Source organism: Patagioenas fasciata, chromosome 4 (assembly GCF_037038585.1).
Source record: "Patagioenas fasciata isolate bPatFas1 chromosome 4, bPatFas1.hap1, whole genome shotgun sequence".
Classification (NCBI taxonomy): domain Eukaryota; kingdom Metazoa; phylum Chordata; class Aves; order Columbiformes; family Columbidae; genus Patagioenas; species Patagioenas fasciata.
The window spans coordinates 30,318,049-30,341,013 of record NC_092523.1 but is presented as its reverse complement, the minus strand read 5'-3'; the positions used below and the strand labels follow the sequence as shown (position 1 = coordinate 30,341,013).

At 42.1% G+C, this 22,965-nt stretch overlaps 2 protein-coding genes across 5 annotated transcripts in view; one reads left to right on the top strand and one right to left on the bottom strand.

Annotated features, from left to right (window-relative positions):
* The window catches only part of PAICS (phosphoribosylaminoimidazole carboxylase and phosphoribosylaminoimidazolesuccinocarboxamide synthase), a 59,955-nt gene that overhangs the window by 9,222 nt on the left and 27,768 nt on the right, over window positions 1–22,965 (bottom strand). For 3 of the 4 annotated variants that reach the window (XM_071807525.1, XM_065836154.2, XM_065836155.2), the window contains 7 exons: window positions 19,651–19,737; window positions 16,277–16,348; window positions 15,154–15,555; window positions 13,674–13,739; window positions 12,419–12,609; window positions 2,014–2,056; window positions 1,193–1,390 (listed from right to left, as the gene is read on the bottom strand). In XM_071807525.1, the coding sequence (XP_071663626.1) occupies window positions 1,193–1,390; window positions 2,014–2,056; window positions 12,419–12,609; window positions 13,674–13,739; window positions 15,154–15,555; window positions 16,277–16,348; window positions 19,651–19,737 (1,059 nt within the window). Of the gene's footprint in view, window positions 1–1,192; window positions 1,391–2,013; window positions 2,057–2,356; window positions 2,376–12,418; window positions 12,610–13,673; window positions 13,740–15,153; window positions 15,556–16,276; window positions 16,349–19,650; window positions 19,738–22,965 lie in introns of those variants that run through there. The other variant, XM_071807526.1, reaches the window with a different exon arrangement.
* Window positions 2,483–22,965, top strand: part of PPAT (phosphoribosyl pyrophosphate amidotransferase) — a 49,064-nt gene continuing 28,581 nt past the window's right edge. Inside the window, exon 1 of the mRNA XM_071807532.1 lies at window positions 2,483–2,720. Coding sequence (XP_071663633.1) covers window positions 2,593–2,720 — 128 coding nt within the window. The 5' untranslated portion in view covers window positions 2,483–2,592. The remainder of the gene's footprint in view (window positions 2,721–22,965) is intronic.

Sequence of the window (22,965 nt, the reverse complement as noted above, 5' to 3'; positions counted from 1 at the left end):
CACACCTGGAATATTGTGTCCAGTTCTGGGCCCCTCAGTTCAAGAAGGACAGGGAACTGCTGGAGAGAGTCCAGCGCAGGGCAACAAAGATGATCAAGGGAGTGGAGCATCTCCCTTACGAGGAAAGGCTGAGGGAGCTGCGTCTCTTTAGCCTGGAGGAGACTGAGGGGTGACCTCATTAATGTTTATAAATATATAAAGGGTGAGTGTCATGAGGATGGAGCCAGGATCTTCTCGGTGACAACCAATGATAAGACAAGGGGCAATGGGTACAAACTGGAACACAGGAGGTTCCATTTAAATTTGAGAAGAAACTTCTTCTCAGTGAGGGTGACAGAACACTGGAACAGGCTGCCCAGGGAGGTTGTGGAGTCTCCTTCTCTGGAGACATTCAAAACCCGCCTGGACACCATCCTGTGTAACCTTATCTAGGTCTTCCTGCTCCGGCAGGGGGATTGGACTAGATGATCTTTCGAGGTCTCTTCGAATCCCTAACATTCTGTGATTTTGTGAAAACTCAGCAGCGCAAATTCCTCTTCACAACATGTCTTCTCTGTCAAAGACACTCCAAAATTCTCAAAAAGAGGTACTGGTTCCATTTTTGGAAGTGTGCTGCAAAATTTACTTGCTTGACTCAAGTTAGTTATATGCTCCATGAAAAAGTACTCCTGATGCTAGAAGCAAGTTGAGTCTTTCATGGCAAACATTAAGTTCCTGATAGATTCAATACAGACCAAAATATAGAAGAATACTCTAATTTTATCTTTCAACAATCAGGCACAAATTCCACACAGCTTAGACACAGTCTGGTAGTGCCACTAACTAGCAGTGACTTCCGTGCAGGCAGATGTAGCAAGAGATTCGATAAAGATCCCATACACTATTACAGGCAAGGGGGTAGGGAAGAACTGACAAAGGTAGAGGGGACGATCAGGGCTGTGTCCAAACAAGCAGGAGAAACTATTGTAGTGTTATCTGCGATAAGATTACTTCAGATGGTCTCATGTTCCAAGTGAACAAGTCACCCACCCAACTCTGCAGTACATGAGAGAAAAGTGTAACTAAAAACTAATAGAAAAGACACTAAAAAACCCCATCAGAGCCTCGAGGCAGGACAAACGAATACATATAATACTGTTTTCTAACAACATCTGTAATATGCAGGCCTGTATTCTACTTTTGAAATACTTACCAGCTTCCTGAAGCAACTGAAACACACAGCTAGTCGTTGTATTAGAAATGGCAGCCTTCCCTTCCATTCGGTCTTTCCTGGCTGCATTTCCCGCTGTTATTTGGTCTTTCGACTGCATGAGAACACATCCCGGAATATCTGGCAGCTCGTACACTTCTTTTGTTTTACCTTCATTAACTTTTTTACCAAGTTTCAGGTCTAAAGAAAGGAAAAAAATCAGTTTCAGATTCAAAGAAGTTTTTTACTTCTGCATGCAAGCCCAAGCTCGCAAACTTTATCAGCTGCGTGCAAAGTGAGACCCAACAGGATCCCGCGCTGCAGCCGATGAACGTGACGAGCACGCTAAGCCCGCACCTCCAGGGCAATTTGTGCAGGTTTTGCTTTTGAGCAGTCGCTCAAAACCTGCCCGGGCGACTCCGGTGGCACGAGGGATGCGCCCGTTAACGGCAGGCCGCGTTTCGCGCTGCGCTCCTTCGGACAAACCCGGAGCTGTGGAAGCCGAACGGGTCGGCTGGGCAGCGGCAGCCGCCCGGAGCATCCTCCGCCCGGAGCAGGAGGGGGCTGAAGCTTCGGCTCGAAGCGTTCACCTGCCCCTCCCTGCCTCTCCTGCGGCACGGGTGAACGGGGGGACCGTGGTCCCCCTCGGGCTGGGGACAAAAAAAAAAAGCTTAGGAAAAAAAAAAAAACAACAAACTTCCAAGAACCAACAAGCGGGAACCGGCCCGTCGGGAGCGGTGCCCCTCGACACCCGCCCATGACCGTTACCGGCCCAACGGCCGCCCCCACCCCGCGACTCGTCCAGGCGGGGGCCGGGCAGTTACCTGATGCTGCGGGGGCCATGGCTGCGGCAGCGGGAGCAGGCACCTAGGGCACAGAACACAGGCTCAGCACACGCCGCCGCCGCGGGGGTAAGAAGGAGCCGGCGGAAGGGGCGGGCAGGCGGGGCGGCGGGCAGCGGCGCCGATCGCCAATCGTCGCCTAAGGCGGTGGGGACGGCCCGCGCCCCTCTCCGCCCCGCCAAGCCCCCCGGGCGAACCCCGGCCGACCGTCCCCGCCCCAACCTCCGCCACCCCCCTGCAAACACAGCCCCGGCCCGCGTCCCGGCCAATGGCGGCGCCGCGGCCGGCCCCCGACTCCCCGCGCCCCTTCACCTCGCGGACAAACCTTGGCCCCCCTCGGACAGCGGGTGCGGGGTCGCGGGCCTGGCGGGGGGCGGGGGCGGGGAGGGGACGGGCGAGGCGGCAGTGCGGGCCCGCGCGCCTTCCGTATGTAAATGAGGGGCCCGCGCCGGTAGGCGACCGGCGGCTCCGTGCGGCGCGGCGCTGTTGGCTGCACGCGGCGCCGGCAGGAGCGCGCGGGAGCCGGCAGAGCGGGGCCCGGGCCGCCCGCCGCCACGTGCCATGGAGCTGGAGGAGCTGGGCATCCGGGAGGAGTGCGGCGTGTTCGGCTGCATCGCCGCCGGCGCGTGGCCCACCGAGCTGGACGTGCCCCATGTGATCACGCTGGGGCTGGTGGGGCTGCAGCACAGGTAAGGGGGTCGGCCTGGACGGGCCACCGTCCGAAACCGGCGTCTCCGTGGCGGGTCCGGGGGTGGTCGGGGCCCCGCGCCGGCACGTGCAGCCGGGAGGGGAGCGGCGCGGCCGGGGGCCTGCCCTCTCCGGAGCGTCCCGTCCCTTCCTCCCGCCCCGCGCCGGCGGGGGAGCCGCAGCAGCATCCCGGTGGCGGAGCGCAAGGAACGCCCCACCGCCTCCCGCCGTCCGGGCCGGCCCCGCTGAAGGTGCAGCTCTCGGACGTGCTTTGGACTCGGCTGCATCTCGCTTAGGTCGCATCCTCCTTCGCTGCCAGGGGCCTCCGTGCGCCCAACCAGGCGGCGACGGTGTGCCCCGCTCATCGGGCGCTGAGCCCGCCGCCCTTCCCGGCCAGCCAGCCCCGCCGCCGCGGTGTCACATGGGCGCCGACCCCCTGCCGGAGTCGCGGCGAGGCCCCGCCGGTATTCGCGGCGTTACTCGGGATACGCAAAGTGTAACTCGCACCGATCGACACTACTGAAACGAAGTGGTTCTCAGGCATTTTTAGGCCCCTACGAGCCATAACTGTTTGGATTAATCACCATAATATAATAAAACTTATTTTCTACCGGCCGTCTATGGTGATCTAAAACTGACTGGATTCACTGTGATCTGTGTGGATGCGGAGCTGCAAAATGAAATTTGGGTTCTGCTTCTGTTTGGTATTCAAAGTAATTATGTTATGCACTGACATATGCCAATCATTTTTTTAGGGGTGCCAGGAAGGTATTCTCTGCCTTGTGGGAACACATGCACAGCCAAACACCAACATGCTAGTTTTTTAGTATATGTTAGGCTTCTATAGTATAAATACCTATATATTATGCTTAACTTTGCATTTGCAAAAAGTGAGCTAAACAATCACATTCCTGACAGGCTGGGGAGGTGGGCTTCTCTACACACTCACTGAATAGATAAAATGAGATTCTATGATATATTCTTTATATTTTTGAGGTCACAGACCTGTAAAGGATGCTCTGAACTTTTTTTGGACCAACAATAGAAAATTGTTCACATTGAGATTTTCTGTTTAGTACAGCTGAGTTTCATGTAATTTTACTGGTAAAATGCTGCATCTCCCTACATTACTCTGATATACTAATAATTTTCTTTGGGTTGCAGACGTATTAATAAACAAAATATATGTTTGCCAGTGTCCATCAAAGATATATGTTTGCCAGTGTCCATCAAAGATGTTTTTATTGGGAATGATAGAGCTGCAAAATCCAAGTAACAAAGACAAGTAATCAATAGTCTCATTTTAGGTCATGGCATTTTTCTTTGAGGAGGCTGGCAAAATCTTACCTCATTTGTGCTTACACAGATGGACCTGGAGTTTCTTAGTTGGAAATAAAATGACTGATGTATTTTCATTACTTTGCAGCTTATTATCTCAATTTTAATTGCAACCTCATTTAATGGTTTTCCCATACACTTTTTTCTTGGTTTTGTTTTTTGTTTTGTTTTGTTTTTCTTGTTTTTTTTTTCCTTTTTTTTCTTATGGGCACTTGACAAGTCCCCCTGTGTAGGACACAACTGCAGACAGTAATACTAATGTTGTAATTGAAACCGTAAGCAATTCACAAGTTCCACAGGAAGTTACACATCTAATGGTGTACATGAACTACCTCTGATTCTGATTTTCTGCCTCAATAATTGTCAAACATTTTAAGGGACCCTTTCTTAGAGGCATTATTGCATCCATAAAGTGGAAGTCTGTTCAATTAGGTATACCTTTGCAAGCACTTACTAACATTATATTAAATAGCTGAAATGTTAATGTTCCCATTTCCATCTTTAAAGTTTCTCTCTAACCTTTTTGCATTTTTCCTACAGTGAGGTGTGGAAAAGGTATCATCCCTATCAGGAAATAACAGGATAACATCTATTTTTCTTTTTTTTTTTTTTTAATGTCTCTTGAAAACCAGAATTAAGATTTAGCATTAACTGTATCAGGAAATTTCATTAAGCCCATTCCTTTAAACTTGAAAACTAAAAGATGTCTCTCAACCATGTTCCTCTAAAAATAAGTAAATATGAAAGAGAGGTATGGTAAATATTAATGGGCAGCCCCAGTCAGGCCTGAGTGACTAACAGAAATTTGACTGACCACTAGAAAATACAGTCCTTAAACCTGCCTTCAAATTAGGATGTCTAGGTAATGAGTACTGGCTTCATGTACTTTTATATGCAAAATAGTCTTGTGCAATAATCAAATTACACAATTTGGCCATTGATTCATCTTAGATTTAAAAAACCCAGAATATTCAAGCATGGCATTGTATCAAACCAAATTTTCGAGATGGCTTATCCACAAAGAAGAGGCAGCTGTTGGGGAACATATTATAATTTCTAATATTTGAAATCTTATCTGTGTCCATAAAGATCCAGAGTATTTGTTACATGCCACAAAAAAACATGCAGCATAAATTCCTTGCGTTTCATGTTCTGATACAGTTGGTTGCAGCAATGTGAACGACTTTGCCATTTTTCATAAATTGCCTAAAATTAGATGATAGTTTGTATTACAGTGTTATTACAGTGATATTACAGCACTGAAGATATTTACTTCAGTAAAGATGTTTGTAACCGAAAACTTGAAACTCCATGCACTGGATCAAGTCACCAAAATATTTAAGTGTGTATTCAACAGCATGTGTTTGGGTGGTGCTCTTTGCTTCACTGAAACTGTTCTGCCTGAAAAATCAGGTGTGTAATTGTAAGCAAGGCTCTTGAGTGGGCCCACAATTAGGTACATCATGAAAGACAAAAGAGAGAGTTGGAATTTTGCTATCTTGACATAAGGAACAACTTTAAAAGTCCCATGGTTGTTTCGTTTTTTAATTAAAATGCAGCTGCTAGATGATTGAGGCTTAAATTTGTATTACTTTGTAGCAGAAGTTAGAACATGGGTTTTAATTTACTTTTACTTTATAATGGTGAGCTGTGAATTAAAATGAAAAACAGTATATTCCTACTCACAGGTTAATCAAGGCCTTCCACGTGCTTAAGAACATTGTATCAATTTAAGACCATTTGAAAGTTATTTTCATCTAGTTTTAACACATTTTGCAGCTATGTTAGCAATGAATTCTCCTTATGTTTGAAACTTTAAAGCTGCTAAAGCTAATGCTGTTACTCCAGCATCAACACTAACAAGGCTTAAAAGTGGATATTCTAAATTATCTTTACAGTTTGTAAGCCAGGGAACAGAGTCACTGCAAAATCCACTGACAGCAGGCCAAAATAAAGTCAGAGGATATTGGTAAGGAGAGGACTTTCTTGGGGGCGGTGAGGGAGGGAGGAGGAGTACTTTGAGTTACAAATCTATTAAACGTCATTTGAGTCCTTGACCCGGACAAATTTGCGAAGTTAAACTTGGAACATGTGTGATTTCTGTTAACTTTTTGCAAAATTGCATGGAAGGTATTTTTGGCAGTAATACTGTGTACTGAAACCTGCATGTATCCAGCTTTGTACTGATTTTTAGCAAAGGTCTTTAAAGGCTTCTTCTGTACAGGTGGAAGTCCTGTTAAGTCAGGTAATACTCCTTGTCCCAACTCAGCTGGGTCTATGTATAGAATTTGTTATGAGAATCAAAGTAAACAGAGAGTGGAGGCTTGGCCAGCATGCTTTTTTGACACTTTCCCTGTTATTGTCCAGTGTTGAAACCCACACAACAGAATAATCACCAGTCTAAGTTAAGAATTTTTACTTCTCTTTCAATCTAGTAAAATTACTGGTTGCTTCCCATTAACCATTCTTCCAAATACCTACACTCAATATAGGAGAATGACAGTGTTTATCTACACTTTACATACATCATCTTCGGTACAAGATAGATTTTTTTTTTAAGGCTATTTAACAAGCTATTGGTATCCTATCTTACACTGTGAATCTTTCAAACAAAAATCTTGATGTTGCAATAGTATTTGGATGGGAAATTTCTGAGGAATGTGGATATGCTACAGATAATTATCCTGATAATTTGGTTTGCAACATGTACCTCTTCATTACATCTCAAGAACCCATTATGGCTTCAGCAGGTCCCCCATCCCCAGATGCAAGAACTGCAGTGTTAAATGTTTTAATTGTCTAAATGCCAAATTACGCAATTAACCATATTTCTATGTAAATTCCCCATGGAATATACTGGGTAACATGTTTGTCTAGCTAGTGACTGAATCTGTATGCTGTTTTACCCGAACATTCATGTTGTATGTGCTGGTAACACATTCCTGAGTATTTCAGAGACACTTACTGAATGTGGATATAGAACACTTAGTTCTATCTTGGTGTACGTTTTTAAGCCATTCTGTGCTACTAGCTGCTGACAGCCCAGTATAATTACAAAAAGCCACAAAGATTACTCCTGCAGGAAGAGAGGAGGAATGAGAACTTTTTGCTGCAGAGAGCTGTTTTGGTTGTTTTACGTAACTTCCTGCAGGGCTCAGGTTCCTGCATGCTCGGTTTTGGAAAGTGAAGATAATCCAGATTTCCATTCCATCCAAGTTCAAATCTCTTAGATGTACATGTCACAAAATGCAGTTTGGTCTTAGCTCTTATCTCTGGATGTGGAGTGACCGACTGGAATGAGATAATGTAAGAAGGAGTGGAAAAAATCAGGAGGGAAGTGCCAAAATGTATATACAAGAGGACGTTTCAGAGACAGCCATTATGTTTATTGTGGCCAACAGGCTTTCCATTACATTGACCTAGCCATAGGGCTAGGGTGAGACTGTTCATATGGCCTGTAGTTAAGTCATCCATGTAGGCATGATACAGCTCTCCAGTAATTTTCATGGGATTGCTCTGTTGGCTTATTTTCCCATGCGTTAAATTTGAGCCTAATGGATGGAGGGAGGATTGTACGCAGTACAGGAGGTTCATGCTAGGTAGTTCAGTTCAAATAAACTGTCCTGGCTGCTCTTTCTGTCGTGTCTCACACTGCTTGTCTTGAACCTAAAAAATCGGGGTTGTTTGGAGAGGCTTTTTATTAGGTTATTTTTAATTTAAATCAGCTCTGTCAGTTGGTTAACCACTTGGCCACCTGAGTGCTTGTGCCAACACACAGGAGACCTTGCTGCAGGAGAATAAACAAAGGGTGAGAGTCTGGAGGGAGAGTCTTTAATCCAACAGTGATGGCGATAGTGCATGTGGATCCACCAACAATGTAAACATCTCTGATCCCTGAAGCTCATTTTCCACTCCCTTGGCCCAAATATAGTTTGGTCTACCGGGAAACCATCTAAATGGGGCATTCAGAGGATTTTCCAGGGTAACAGCCCTATCAAAGAGGTGTAAAGTGATGCATTCATCTCAGTGAATAGGTGTGCTTTAGAGAATAATGGAGCTTTTTAACATAGATCAGAGTGGTGATTGCTCCACTATCTGCCAAACCTCAAAAATTTCAGTGTCACCATTTGCAAACTGGGGAGGAGAAAGATTTGCCCTCACAGTAATGGGAATGGACCCCTGCTAACAGTGCAACAGTGCAGATATTTGAGGACGGAGAAGAGCAAAGTTTTTTGTTTTGTTTTTTTTTTTTTTTTTACAGGATAACTACTTTTGCCATTATTACTTGGTGTTAGTTTTTATTCTTACGATGGATCATTTTCATGATTTAATTTATATTAAGATTCCCTGGAGCAGATAAATGGAAACAACTTGGTCTGGCCTTTCTGCTAAAAGGAACCATGTTGTGGATCTATGTCTGAGAAGGCCTCTCCTCCCAAACCCTTTTTATCTCACCGTAGTGCTCTCATGCATAACAATTTAAGCATGTGTCAGATGGTGTCTCAAGTTCCATTTAACTTGCCCAGAAGTGTGCCTAGACTAAAACTTGTGTGGCTGTGATGAATGTAAAGGTGTGGTCAGAGTAGAGCCACAGCACAAGTGGATATAAAAATAACACTGGAAGGATGAGTTGGATTAACTAATGCTATTTTTGAAGGGACTTTTTTTGATAAATCCTTCGCTCTAGCAGTTGCTGTTCTGTTTAGCCCATTGTCACTACCATGGGAGATGCTGTCAAAAGGAAACAGACTATAGCTCTGGACAACCGCAGTTCTAAATGTGCCACATTCCTGTTGTCTCTAAGCAAAAAGTCATGCAGAATCGTAACTACAACTGCAGTGAATAAAGGTTGTCTTGATGCCACTTTGATCAATCTATTTCAGCATCATACATATTCAAGTAAATTGTTATCTGTATAAATAAAAACATATATATTAGATGATGCAAATGCCCCATGCACTTGACATCTTCAAAAATAAATGTGAACAGCAGGCAAGAAGGACATAGCTTTCTGACAAAGCAATTACAAAATGCAAGCTATGCTTTGCAGTTGCAAAACAGAATAGAAGTGGAATCCCACACAAAGGGAGGTCCACCCTCTTTGCACATTGGTCTGTCAGGTAAATCCTGCTCCCTGGTAAGTTTTATGAGGAAAAAAAACCCTTTTACTTGGAAAGCTGCTTGCGTTCTTACTTTTCTGTCAGTTATTGCTTTGCGTCTACCCTCTAGTGTTGATATGAACAGTTTCCAAGTAGAGACTGCAAGTGTGCTCTGCGATTCTCTGCTCTGACCTACTAAGAACTTAAACAGTCCTTTGCTTCAGTGCTTTTGTGCAGTTCTCACCTGAACAACAGCATTTAAAACCAGATGCATATTTCTTTAAAGATTTGCTTATTTTAATGAATAAAATAAGTCCTTATTTTTTTATTTTCTGGAAGAAGAGAAAGTTTTTTGGGGGACATCGTACTGAATGACAGCAAAGTTTTTGAAAGATGGGGATCCTTATGCATCACTCAGAATTTTATGTGAAATTTGCCATCTTTGCAGTGCCAACTGCCTCCCTCAGGTCAGGTAGTCACACTGCAACAAAAACAACCTTTCATCTCAGTGTTAGGGCTGGCACATCTGAGAACTTGCTGGGTTGCTTCAACTCACTAACTACACAGAAAATCACTTCTTTTTTTCCATCAGCTGGGCTAGTCTTGTGTCATGTTAGTGAGCTGAACTATATAGATGATCCAGCAAGCATCAGGTTGCTCAGAGTAGACATATAGAAAATGGGATCTTGTTGCAATGAGTTATCAAATCAGCTTCAGCTGCTTTGTGCAGTTTCAGCCTTGCACTCATGGAACAGAGCAGGTAACGCAGAACGGGTAAGTTATCCACATTATTTTCAGTACAGTTATTTTAAAACCTTAATTTAAATTTAAAGTGAACTAAACCATTTACATGTGCTAGAGTTAATTAGGGTTGGATCACACATTTTTCTAGCTCACACGTGGAAGGAGTAACCTGTGAATTTAGTGCTGCTAAGAATGGCGAGGTCTTCAGCTGGCTCAGCGTGTTCTAGAAGGATACCTGACTGTGCCATGATGGCAGGGACAGATGCTTTGTTTGCCTACCAAGGACAGCAGTTCTGCATGCAAGTAATATAATAGATGCGAGTTCAATGATGTAAATAATTAATCATAGAGCAGGCAACAAAGCACTATATCCAGTAATATCTTCTGTGTAAGATTTTGTGAAGAGGGACTTGGGTGGAATTTAGGCCTCTGTGTATAAAAAAAACGTGCTGGCTGTTGCAGTAAGGACTTGACTGTTTGACTTCAGCTGTGCCCTTGTGTGTGCCCAGAACTGCCCTAGCTTTGAGTCTATGCCCAAAAATGACTGAGATCCAGAAATGAGTTGTTTTGCTTTAATACACTGAAAGGAAAACCCTGGAAATGCATGCCTTGCAGGCAGTATGGGTTATAGAGTACTGACACAATCAGAAAATGCAGTAGTGGCTAGTACAATTTTGCAGAGTAATGGTTAGTTATGGCATGGTATTTGTCACTATGTCATTGTTCCCTCCGCTGTTTTTATGTTTTTTGTACTTCATTTGGTTACTGGACAAGGCAGACCCCTTGCTCAGTACAGAACACATACCAGAACCCATACCTGCCGTGTCTAGATGAGCATCAACTTTGTGTACTTTCTTTCTGGCTCATTGAGTTCTCCAGTTCATTGCTGCACAGCACCATACCTTCAGCGGGCAGGTAGGGATGGCCCCCCACCCCAGCACAGGCAGGTGGTGAGGCTAGCAGGAGGGTAACTGGATAAAAGAAGTTGTGGTTTCCCCACCCGCCTTGCTTAAACAAAAAGACGTTCTCTTATGGCTTCAACTGTTTGGTTAATTGCAGAGGACTGACTTGCCAGGAAGGTCATGGAGATGGTAACTGGAAATGATGGGATGAAATTTTAACTGTATATGTTTTCTTTGAACAGTCAAAGTGTTATTTTCTTCTAATTAAACCTATTAATTGTGGGATGCAGGTGAGCCAAGGCATGTAGGCAGAAGTTATATCTTTTATTAGACTAGCTGACATCACTGCTAAAAGCTCATAGTTAAGGATTATGATGGGAACTCATACTTTACAGAATCACAGAATGTTAGGGATTGGAAAGGACCTCGAAAGATCATCTAGTCCAATCCCCCTGCTGGAGCAGGAACACCTAGATGAGGTTACACAGGAAGGCGTCCAGGCAGGTTTTGAATGTCTCCAGAGAAGGAGACTCCACAACCTCCCTGGGCAGCCTGTTCCAGTGTTCTGTCACCCTCACTGAGAAGAAGTTTCTTCTTGTATTTAAGTGGAACCTCCTGTGTTCCAGTTTGTACCCATTGCCCCTTGTCCTGTCATTGGTTGTCACTGAGAAGAGCCTGGCTCCATCCTTGTGAGACTCACCCTTTACATATTTATAAACATTCATGAGGTCACCCCTCAGTCTCCTCCAGGCTAAAGAGACGCAGCTCCCTCAGCCTTTCCTCGTAAGGGAGATGCTCCACTCCCTTGATCTTCTCTGTTGCCCTGCGCTAGACTCTCTCCAGCAGTTCCCTGTCCTTCTTGAACTGAGGGGCCCAGAACTGGACACAATATTCCAGGTGTGGTCTCACCAGGGCAGAGTAGAGGGGGAGGAGAACCTCTCTCAACCTACTGACCACCCTCCTTCTAATACACCCCAGGATGCCATTGGCCTTCCTGGCCACAAAGGCAGTGCTGGCTCATGGTCATCCTGCTGTCCACCTGGACCCCCAGGTCCCTTTCCCCTACACTGCTCTCCAACAGGTCATTCCCTAACTTATACTGGAACCTGGGGTTGTTCCTACCCAGATGCAAGACTCCACACTTGCCCTTGTTATATTCCATTAAATTTTTTCCCGCCCAACTCTCCAGCCTGTCCAGGTCTCGCTGGATGGCAGCACAGCCTTTTGGCGTGTCAGCCACTCCTCCCGGCTTGGTGTCATCAGCAAACTTGCTGATAGCACACTCTAGTCCCTCATCCAAGTTGTTGATTAATATATTGAATAGTACTGGTCCCTGTACCGACCCCTGAGGGACTCCACTAGATAGAGGCCTCCAACTAGACTCCGCTCCACCATGACCCTGGCTTCTTTCCTTCAGCCAGTTCACAGTCCACCTCACTACCTGATCATCCAGTATAATACCTTGTTTAATTTAAATCATGGAAGGTGAATAAATTAAAGGGGAGCAACCATATATTCATGTAGGTGACCGACACTCATAAGTAAGTCTATTTAATTTCTTACTATCTGAGAGAATCTCTTTGCATGCTAATTTGGCAGAAAGTTCAGTGAACCAACCTGTTGTATGGCAGCTGGATCAGCATACAGCTGTGTTCTGCTGAGGTCTTGCATTTCTTCCTGCTTACAAAGCCTTTCTAACAGTAACTTTTTGCCTTCTGTTACTGTGTGCACTCTCTCTGTTAATAGTTTTTGGAAGTCAAGTATGGTGTTTTCAGAAGCACTTTTCTTAAGTGGAACAGGTGACACCTCTGTGGACAAAAGCAAAGTATGTAGTTAGAGGGCACAAGTCAGTGAACTGCTGACATGGATATTTAGCACATTCTGCATTCCCTTAATGCTGTTCTTCTGTTACACTCTTGGCAGGTGTTGCCTGATGTTGTGTAAGGGTCATTGTATAACAATGGAATGAAGCTGACCTTGTGAAATTCAGTCATACTTGAAACTTTCAGTTTTGCCTAGCTACTGCCTTCTGCAAGACGTACTTATCTAATGGGCAATAAATGAAAGTATATTTAATCACATAGAGTTAGTCCTGTTAGTACAGTTTGTGATGGTGTGCTGTGCAGGCTGAAATCAGAAATGTGGTGTTCAGATCTGTGCTCATCTATAGACAAGACATAATTTTAGTATTAAAAATAGGGGGGAGCCTCCTAAAAAACTTAAGTTTATCATCCTTCATTGTTGGACTTTTTATTTAGGGCCTGACAATTCTGCCAGGAAGAAAACCAGCTCCTGACCTTTCCTATATCAGACTACATGCCGCATATTCCTATCCATACCTTCATTTTTTTCTCTCAGTGATTCTACACTGTATCTTCTCTTTGGAATAGATGTCTTAACCTGTTTTCTCTTGCACACCATGCTAGAAATTACATGTCTAAACATGTAATTTTTCCCCTAATTTGCTGACACATGGTACAATATGAGGAAACCACAGCAATGACTGTGATATTGTCCCTATTTTCCTCTGAGCAACACAGGTAATTAAGACGTCTTTTAAAAAATATTTTTATCTTTTCCTTGTACTTGATTCTTATAAATCAAAGACGTATTTTCTGATGTTTACCTCATTTATATCAGGGATGAGGACCGAAACAAAGATGTTGCAGTTTTTCTTAGGCCCACATTTTTATCAGGACTCTTCTTTTGCAGATTGTTGAGGGTGAGAGAAGAATGCTCATTTGGAGCTTGGCATGAAGTTCTAGGAATTTTTTTTTTTTTTTTTTTTTTTTTCACTGAGTACTGGAAACTAGAATCTGGAATCTAATTCAACAGCAGTGTATAGATGCTTTAAAAAGTCAGAGGCTCTTACCATCATTCCATGTTTTTCTCTTGATACCAAAGGATCCTGTATTTCCTGTAGCATCTCTCACTGAAACTTCAAGAGAAAGGCAAAGTGACTAAGTATTTTGCAAAGATTCTCAAAGCACAGTCAGTCACACACCAAAAAGCTTTATACTACAAAAGCAAATGCATTGGGACAAGTGACCTGGAGCAATGAAAAACTTCTAGAAAAGTTAGGTGCTGGGCTGGCCCACAAAATCAGGGTGGAGACACATTTACTTGGCACATGCCTCGAGCAGCTTAATAACTAAAGCTTCTTTTCTGAAAGGTTATTGTTTTCCTGTCTCCTGCATCAGCACAGATTACACAGTCCTTTTCTAGCATGCTAAAATGTAAAACAGCCAGGTTGGCTCTAAAATTCTTGGTGTTGACAAATTCCATTCACAGAGAGCAGAAATGAGTAGTAATATCTTCACGTTTTGGATTTGGAAGAAAACGTGTGTCTCAAGAATGTGACCAAGCACTAGAATGAGGCAGGTGAGCAGCAGTGGTGTCATCCCATGACTGTGTGGATGTCATTCCAGCCACAGCTAACAGCACTACTGTTGGACACCACATTATAGCTCATGAGTGAGGACAGCTGGCTTTAGCATGGCTCCTGTTTCTGCTCAAGCTGTCCATTTGGCCTCTGCTGCAGAAATGGTTCCAGTCCTCAACTAACATTTGTGATGTTACAAATTATCTAACATATTGAGAAAAATCATAATTAGTTCTGCTTTACCATAACACTGAGCTTTAAGATGCAGTGGTTAAGTTCATTCTGCAAGAGCATCTGATCTGCCTGGGGTAAGGGCAGGTGCCTCTGAGAGCTGGAGCAGTTGTCCTGTCATGAGCACCCTTACAACAGACAGAAGGTTGGCTGTGTGGTTCCTACATCAGAAGTCTGTTGGTACTAAAGTAGAAGCCAACTCTATTTAGAAAACTGATTCTGCTTTAGCAAAATTAATAAAATTATTATAGATGCTCAAATAAACATCACTGCCCTCGACTTTTATCTCTTTTGATTGTGCTGTGAATTGAATTAATGAAGTCTGCTTTTTTGGAGACCTTGTACTTCGCTTGATTGTTACAGATTTCTGCAGTTCTAACTGGTATGGGCTTGCAACTCCCTGTCCGTAAGACTCCACACACCTGCTTGATCTCCTCTAAAACCTGTGACCTTTACTACACCATTTCACCATATCTCACTTAAACTTCCAAGAACACAAAGATTCTCCAATAACACTGAACACTTCAGATGTTTTCACTTTTGTTAACATTTTCCCTTCTAAACTCCTCCAAAGACCACTTCCATTCACAGAGTATTGCCTACTTAACTGTGCAGGTACAGGTTCCTCAATTATTTTCCCTCCCCATTCTGACCACATATTGCCTCCTACAGCATGGGTCAACAAACAACTTCAAGTTTCATTTTACACATTTTATCTCATCACTGAAGTTTTTAGTACCTGATAGGAGGCTTGAACTTTCACATCCCCAGCTCGAGGGACCAAGAGGCTGTCTTCTTAAGATACAGTCAACTTCATCATAAAATCTCATTTTTCTCCTGGGATTACCAAGATGCTCATTTTCCTTCTGCAGTGCCCGGTATTCATACTTCAGGTTCTTGTACTTTGTGCGACATTGTTTCCAGTCTCTGTCTATGCCACGTTTCATTAACCTTCTGGCAATTTCCTCAAATATTTCTTTATTTCTTGTGGCCCCTTCAAGCATTTGTTGTATCTTTTCATCTGACCATATGTTTATCAGAGCTCTGACTTCATTATCACTCCAGTGTTTTCCTGCTCCAGTATCATTAACTGTAATAACTTTAAAGTGATTTTGTGTTTCTTCCAAGGGAATGTGATTGTCTGAAAATATAAATGAAACGACAACTGAGTATTACTGAATATACACACGTTGAAGTGTAATTGTAGCTAATGATTTGGTAACAAGCTGAAGGATAAATTAATATTTATAATAATCTCATTAGGAAAATCTTTTAACTCTGCAATGTTAATATCCATACGTGATTATATTTCTCTTAAGTAGGCAAAATATGTATTATAGCAAGTGAAATCTCTTGTTTCTCCAAGGCATATAAAATTCCACATTTTGTCAGTGCAATTTTGTTGCTGTTGTTGTCAAATTAAAGACAGATGTATCCCAGTGCTACAGGCAGGAAAGCAATAGACCTTAAACTTTAAAAGCAACAATATATCAGCAGTGATAAGAAAATGTCTTTCTGGCATGATTTCGTATTAGAATGGCAAGGCAAAATATCATACAACTGAAAATGCTACTGTGGATTCAATAGAAGAAAAATACGTACTTCCATGTTCAGAGTAGGCAGATGCTGCTCATCAGAGAAATATAGAATGCAAAGTTGAACTACAGTATTAATGCACGTTTTGCTCATGACAGAGAATAGAGCTATGAAACTAATTTTTAAGTTTAGTGATAAAGCTTTTCTGGAGTCAGAAGTAGAAAAGTAGAGCTGTGTTTACAGTAGAGATCTGGTTGCTTCAGCTTTGGTACTGAAATAACAATGCGATTTTGTTTCAGAATAAATGCATGGCAATTAATACTCACCTGTCCCGATTATCCGTTTTGCTATGGGTGTACAAGATCTGTCTTCTGAGGTAGTGCTTATAGAATCATCATCTGTGGAAATACAGTTTTAAATAAAATAGACAAATAAATTGCTAATATTGTTGTCATCCTCTGCAAGTAACACCTGTCTTCAATTAAAAATGTTGTAACCTATTAGTCTAACCCATTAGTTATAACAACTCTTCTGCCTCATGAGTCCCTAAATCAAATTCTTGGCATTTCTCATAAGCCAAATCTTTCTTTCTGCCCTTGCATCACCAAAAAAGCATCTGTGGATGCCAACACAAATTTCAAATACTTGATTAAACACATAGGCATACATGAATGGTTTGTATCGCACGTCAATTTGCATAACATGTTTGTACACACAGATTAGCACAGGTGTGGCTTCCAGTTCTGTTCCTAGGTGATGTGTGTATGGCAGGCATGGTGAGGCTTTGGTGCCATTTGTAAGGGCACGTGTCTGCAGATTCACCCCTGTCTAACAGGGCTCGGGCCACAGCCTTTCCTTTCGTGGGCCCGTGAGTGCTCCCCTGCTGCTGTCATGGAACAAGCAGGGACTTGGGCCTTAGGAGACCATAATCTCCCTCTCAAGTTTGGAAGCTCTGCATGTGTTTTGGATGCAATGAGGAGTGGGAGGCACTGGCACGGTCAGCAGACTTGCGTGTGGTGTGTGACTTTGCATAAGCTGCACTTCCTACTGCTGACGGGGCTTTTCTCACATCTTGGTGAGTTTCCCTGGTACAGCAGAAGGAAACTAAAAAGAGACCTTTGTGTCTTGTTCCTACTTGTTTTGCTCTATTCAGGACTTCTTATTACCACAAAAAAAAAAGGTGATTTAGAGTCCCCTTCAGTAAGCTACAATGGTGGGTTTCAAAGCTGGGCTCTGAGGTGTGCCTTTAGATGATTCCAGGAGGAAGGGCAGGAAGGGATGCTCGGTTTTGTAGAGAAGTTTACATACTTCTGCCTTCCTTTAGGAGAGAGCCTTTGGGGTGATACAGAGCTTTTGTGATGGAGATGACATAAGCAGAAGGCTAACTGGAAAACAAACAATTCATTAATGCTTTTGTGGAAATCTTTAGCCTTAGCTTAAATTGCGCTTTCTATATGTAGGGATAGCTTTATCCAAAACTATTTCATGTGGCTTAGATGATAAAAACAGGGAAGACAGAAGAACTATTTTTTATTCTACCAGCATCTGAGTTCTCTTCAAAATTCCATTGCTAGCAGGTTAGAAACATTATATTATTTTCCTGCATGTTTACATAGGTGTTGTTTGTTTGTTTTTCTCTGCAGAGCTGAGGCTATTGCTTTGCACTCTGTCACAGCATTAAAACTATTCCCTTCAGAAGTAAAATTCAGGAGACCTCAGAACTCTTGAAATCATGTATGGACACCAAACCCCAGCTCTGCTGACTCTGTGCTCACTTCCTCATGCTTGGGCTCCTCCTGAGGCTGAAAGTTCACTTTTGTGTGGAATTACTTTTTGGGTTGGGAGTGAAAGATTAGTTCTCATCATTTTGGTAGGGAATGTCACAGACCAATTACCTTCAATACAGTTTTTGGTAAAGAGCAGAAGTAAATCTTCCTTATATGTTCTGAAAACTGAGAGCATAGTTTAGACTCTGTTAGAAATACGAGTTTGCTGTTAAATAAGCAGTGGTTCATTTGATGTTCTTTCTGTAATGGTTCTTATTCACATATGCACAGAGTAGTACTTGAAATTCATATTTGCTTTATAACTTGTTTTCTCTTATGTGATTTGGCAAATACTTCTTTTCATAAGCTGCCATATGCATGAATAAATTTTATACTCACAGGAAACTTAGAATAAGAAATTATACTCTCATAAGCATATGTGTGATTTGCTTGGGGTAATAGAAAAAAAGTGTTTTTTCCTAAAGAGGCTACCCCACAATGTTTAAGAAAATTCTTGCATCTTCCTTTAACAGCTGCAGCTATTGGAAATAAAACTTTGGGCCAAAATGAAGCAGTAGGTCTACTCCTGGGCTCTTCAGTGATTTTTTTTTTTTTAATCTATTATCAAAAACTCCCATGGCTTCCATTTATGTTTTCATTCTTTCAACCATGCTGGTTCTCTAATCTCTTTTGCCTTTGGCAGTGGCACTTGTGTACTGCTGACTTGTGTGATTACTGTCCTCAATTGGATAGTACACGACAGGGACAGGAATTCGTGTGTTTAAGGCAGTCAGTTGGTTCACATGACATTTTACTCTGCGTCATTGTGTATGAACACTTCTCTTTACTTTAGTGTGACCTCACTATGTCTCTGAACTTTCAGGGACACAGCTTCATTTTATCCTCAATGTAACTTGTGTTTGAGTGTCATTCCTGTGATGGCATTGCTCTAATGTCATCCTCAGTGTCATATCCCTTATAGTTGTCTTCATAATCAAGATCAGCCTATGCAAACAGTTGTAAAAACTGTTTTGGATAGGGTGGCTCAACACCCAAACTCCAGATAACATAATTGCTGAGAAGGAAGCTCTTGCCTGGATCACAGAAATATTGATGCATACAACAGAAATATTCTTATGGCAGAAACTTTCAATGTAAAAAGACAAATAATTGTTGTTCATAGAATCCTTATAATAGATTTTTAAAAATTCTTTCTATTAACTTCTGCGTGTAACCAGCAGTATTGTAAAGTGTACTTTGATCTAGGATGTCAGGTCAAAAGATTTTGACATCGTTATTTCCTCTGATGCTTTTTTTTCATGACCAACCATGATTTCTAAGCTCATTTATTTCAGAAGATTAATATCTCTCCTGTATTCTAATGTTAAATTTTAACCTTTTTAATAAAACAAGTCTTCTGAATACCTGTCATTGAATATACGACTTCTGCATATTGCTGACACTCTGATTTCAGTTTTACTTGTGAAATAATTCAGAATATTGATGGTGATTGTTTGATATTTAATAGCCTGAAATTAAATGTACTGTCCTGAGGTAGTTTGACAAAAAACAAGGCATAAAATGTCCAGTGTTTCTGAGAAAGCTATTATATTTAGCTTTCCAGTTTATCCTCTCTAGCAACTGTGTTTGAAAAAGAACAGTATTTGTGTTACAGTCAAATGCAGACTTATCACATCTAGCATAATAAGGAGTATGTTGTCTGGGAGAATAAGATCTAGCTATTAATTGGGGGAAGAAGAAAGAAGCATTTATGCATTTTTGTACTACAAAATAAAATAAAACCCAGGTTTTAGAATAACTTAGAAGTGGAACGAATGTAATGTGTGGGAATAACATATGAACCTTAGAAATCTGCAGTTCCTAAGTAAAGAAGAATGTGCTGTTGTAATCATCAAGACACAGACTTGACCTACCTATGTCAATTGTCTCCTTTTTTATTTGTGTGGCTTCCTGAGCTGCTGGGATGGAGTTGGCAAAGTCCCTCTCATCTTCAAGGATTTCTGTGAAAAAACAATGTACAGAATTCTTATTGACTAAACAGGTATTGAGTTATATCTTGAGAATCACCAACTTCAGAATGCCATTTATGACAACTGTTGTTAAAGATTTAATCTCTTAACACGTTAAAAAGCTGCCTCTTCTCTGCAGTAGTGAGCGTAAGAGCAGAGTATATGCACTTATATATTAAAATAAAGTAACAGCTGCATAATATAAGTTTATGGATTAAATGTGCAAACTGTTAAGTTACTTAAATCTGGATCAGAATTTGTAAAATGGTTCGCTGTTTGTGGTTGTAAGATACGTAGTAACTGGTGAACCTCTATGCAGCAGAACAGGCAAGATAGTGACTTTCATAAGGGGTGCTTCAAAACATACTGAAATTATTGAAAGACTCCCAAGTGACTGATGCCAAGAGTCACTGAATTAGCCCCAAAAATGGCAAGGGTCTTGACATTGCATCAGGGTGCTGTGCCTGGACAACCGATCTGCCAGGCTGCCTGCCTGCATGATAAAGACAAAGTACTAAATGCCTGTCCTCAGAGCATCCCCCCTGCTGTGGTTTGTGAGGGGTTTACATCAGACAGCAGGGTGACAGAGGTGGCCCTGGGCTCCTCTCAGTGGGGAGGAGAGCTCCACTCCTCGGCCATTGGCCCTCTGCTCTATGAGGGAGGACTCCACCTCTCTGCCCTGGGACAGACAGATGGACAGGCAGATGATGCAAGTTGTCTTTCCAATTCTTGTTTCCAGGTGAGGACACTGCTGTACAGAGATTAAAAGCTGAAGGCCACAGTGCAGATCAATGACAGCAGTTTCTGGCTCCCCAGCCTGTTCTCAGTCCATTCAAGAATATTGCCCCTAAACATTGAGCAATAAAGCATAATCTAGAGCCATTTTATTAAAAATTAGCCCCCAAATCAATAAGGCCTTGTTTGCATCAGACGATCTTTACGATGTGACCAGCATAATGTGCCTTTTTTTTTTTTCTTTGCGAGCCAAGAATGTGGGTAGGGAGCCTGGCTTTTTTTTCTAAGCCACCGTTCAGACCTCTTGGAGGGAGGGGCATGAGGAGAGCAAGACTGAGCCAAACAGAACAAACCATCGAGAGTTTCTGGCATGGATAAAACAAAGTGGCTCCATCCACATTGTTTGGTGAAGCTATAGACAGTTGCCAGCAAATATGCTTAACCTCTGTTGTGTTTGAAGCGTTGCTTACAAGGCCACAAAGCAATGCTGTCTGTCACAGCTTTTCCTTTTACCCACTCAGACCGATATAAGCTGTGTTTTCTTTTGGCACCGTGTCACTATCACTATTTATCCTGCTCTCTGGCTCATGAGGAAAGATTTGTAATTTGTCTCCTAATCCTTACTCTCATGTGTGTCTTGAATAGTATAAAAGGGCAATGGGAAATGTCAAAGCTAGGGAAAATTTTCAGTGTGGCCTGTGTTTACTCTCCAACAACTTGCAAAGTTGCTGCCGTCTCTGTCACGCAGATTTGTGATCCTGGATACACAGTCAGGAGTTTGTGTCTGCAGCCTGAGTAGGCCTTGGGCTAAGCCAGTGAATAATTGAGAACTTTCAGGTTTGCACTTCTCTGAAATACTCCACACCAGCCTGAGGCGTATGCTTTAAAACGTTATCTTTTGAATTGATGTCTGTACATTTTAGAATTCCAAATACACAGCAGTAAATGTTCAAAATAAGCCAACATAAGTGCCCAAGTATGTATCAACTTAAGATCTTGGCTTTAAGAAAACATTATTTTAAAAGCCCTTCCTTAGGAATGTATCTTGGCAGCGTCGTGACTTACTCCAAATTTGTCATGGGAGAGACATATAGTGAAGTAATCCTAATAATGACAAGAATAGTCATTTGTTTGAAGCAAAATACTTGCTGTAGATATTTTTTAAGAACATCAGGCTACTGCCATTCCTTAGAATCTTGGTTTAGTCTCCCCTGTTGTTTGCTTTGGCCCTTCAAATTTAATCAAACACCTATACACAGTCTGTGGTCATCCTGCAAAGTCTGACCAATGTGGAACATTCAGGTACATGGAATTTGAATTGACTGACGGCTGCCTGTGCAAACGGAAGCAACTGGCTCTTCTGAACAAATTTCTGGAATTACCTGTCCTTAGAAGTGATCCTGTGAAATAGAAAACATCAGTCAGAATTACTAAATAAGCTTGTATTTCCAGCTTGATTTAATGTGGATATCTCTTATCACAAAAGAGAAAAAATTACAGTGGCCCTGGCCTTTAGGTTCCTTTTGCAAAAAAATCCAACCAACCAACCAACCAAAAAATCACTAAAAACCAACAACTAACAAAACCAAAATGGGTTTGTGATTGCTGTGATGCTTGTGCAGCCTCTGCTGACCAGTCTGCTGAGAAAGCTGTGCCAGGGCAATGCTGTGGGAGACATCTCAGTAACCTGTTAACAGTCTGTACAAGGACATGTAAGGATGTATTTACTTGTATGTTCCTTCTCAGGTGGGCATTTGCTACTCTTTAAGTAGCAAATTCATTTGAGCAGTGAAGAAAAACAATACAAGAATACATCAAATATCTAGGTATTTTCCTGAAACTACTGCATTTGTCTTTCCCTAATACCATCACAATTTTTCTCCTTACTAGAGTGTGGCAAACCTGGTTGGACCATTTATAAAGAGTGGCAGTGGTGCCAACATCTGTGGTTAGTAACTCAGGTCCACATTTAAGATCATGAGAAGCCCTTCTGAGGCAGCTTGTGCATCTCTGCACATTTATGCAGCTGCAGTTGCCAGAAAGCAGGTGTACACTGAGGCCAGCTGACACGCATCTAGACAAGGGTGTGTAAAACTCTGACTGCAAAGTACATTAACTCCATCTACTAATTAGGAAGATACCCTGATACGAATTCTTATTTATGTCAAATTATTATTTTGAACACTTTTTTAAAAAGGTATGAGTACATATACATTATAATTACATGCTTGTTGAGAAAGTTTTCTTTGAAAGTTCTGTTTAATATGGAGTAGTCTTTAAGAAGTCACCTCCTAAAGGCTATTGATTGTCAGATATCTACTGATATTAAAGAACCAATGTGACACAATATCCCTGTGTGATTGTCTTTTTCACTATTTTTCAACAATAAATTGATGAATACAGGGATACATACAATTTCTTTACTTATCAATTTCTCACTTTAAATTTATTTGAACTATCTAGTAAAGGCTTCTACCACATTTA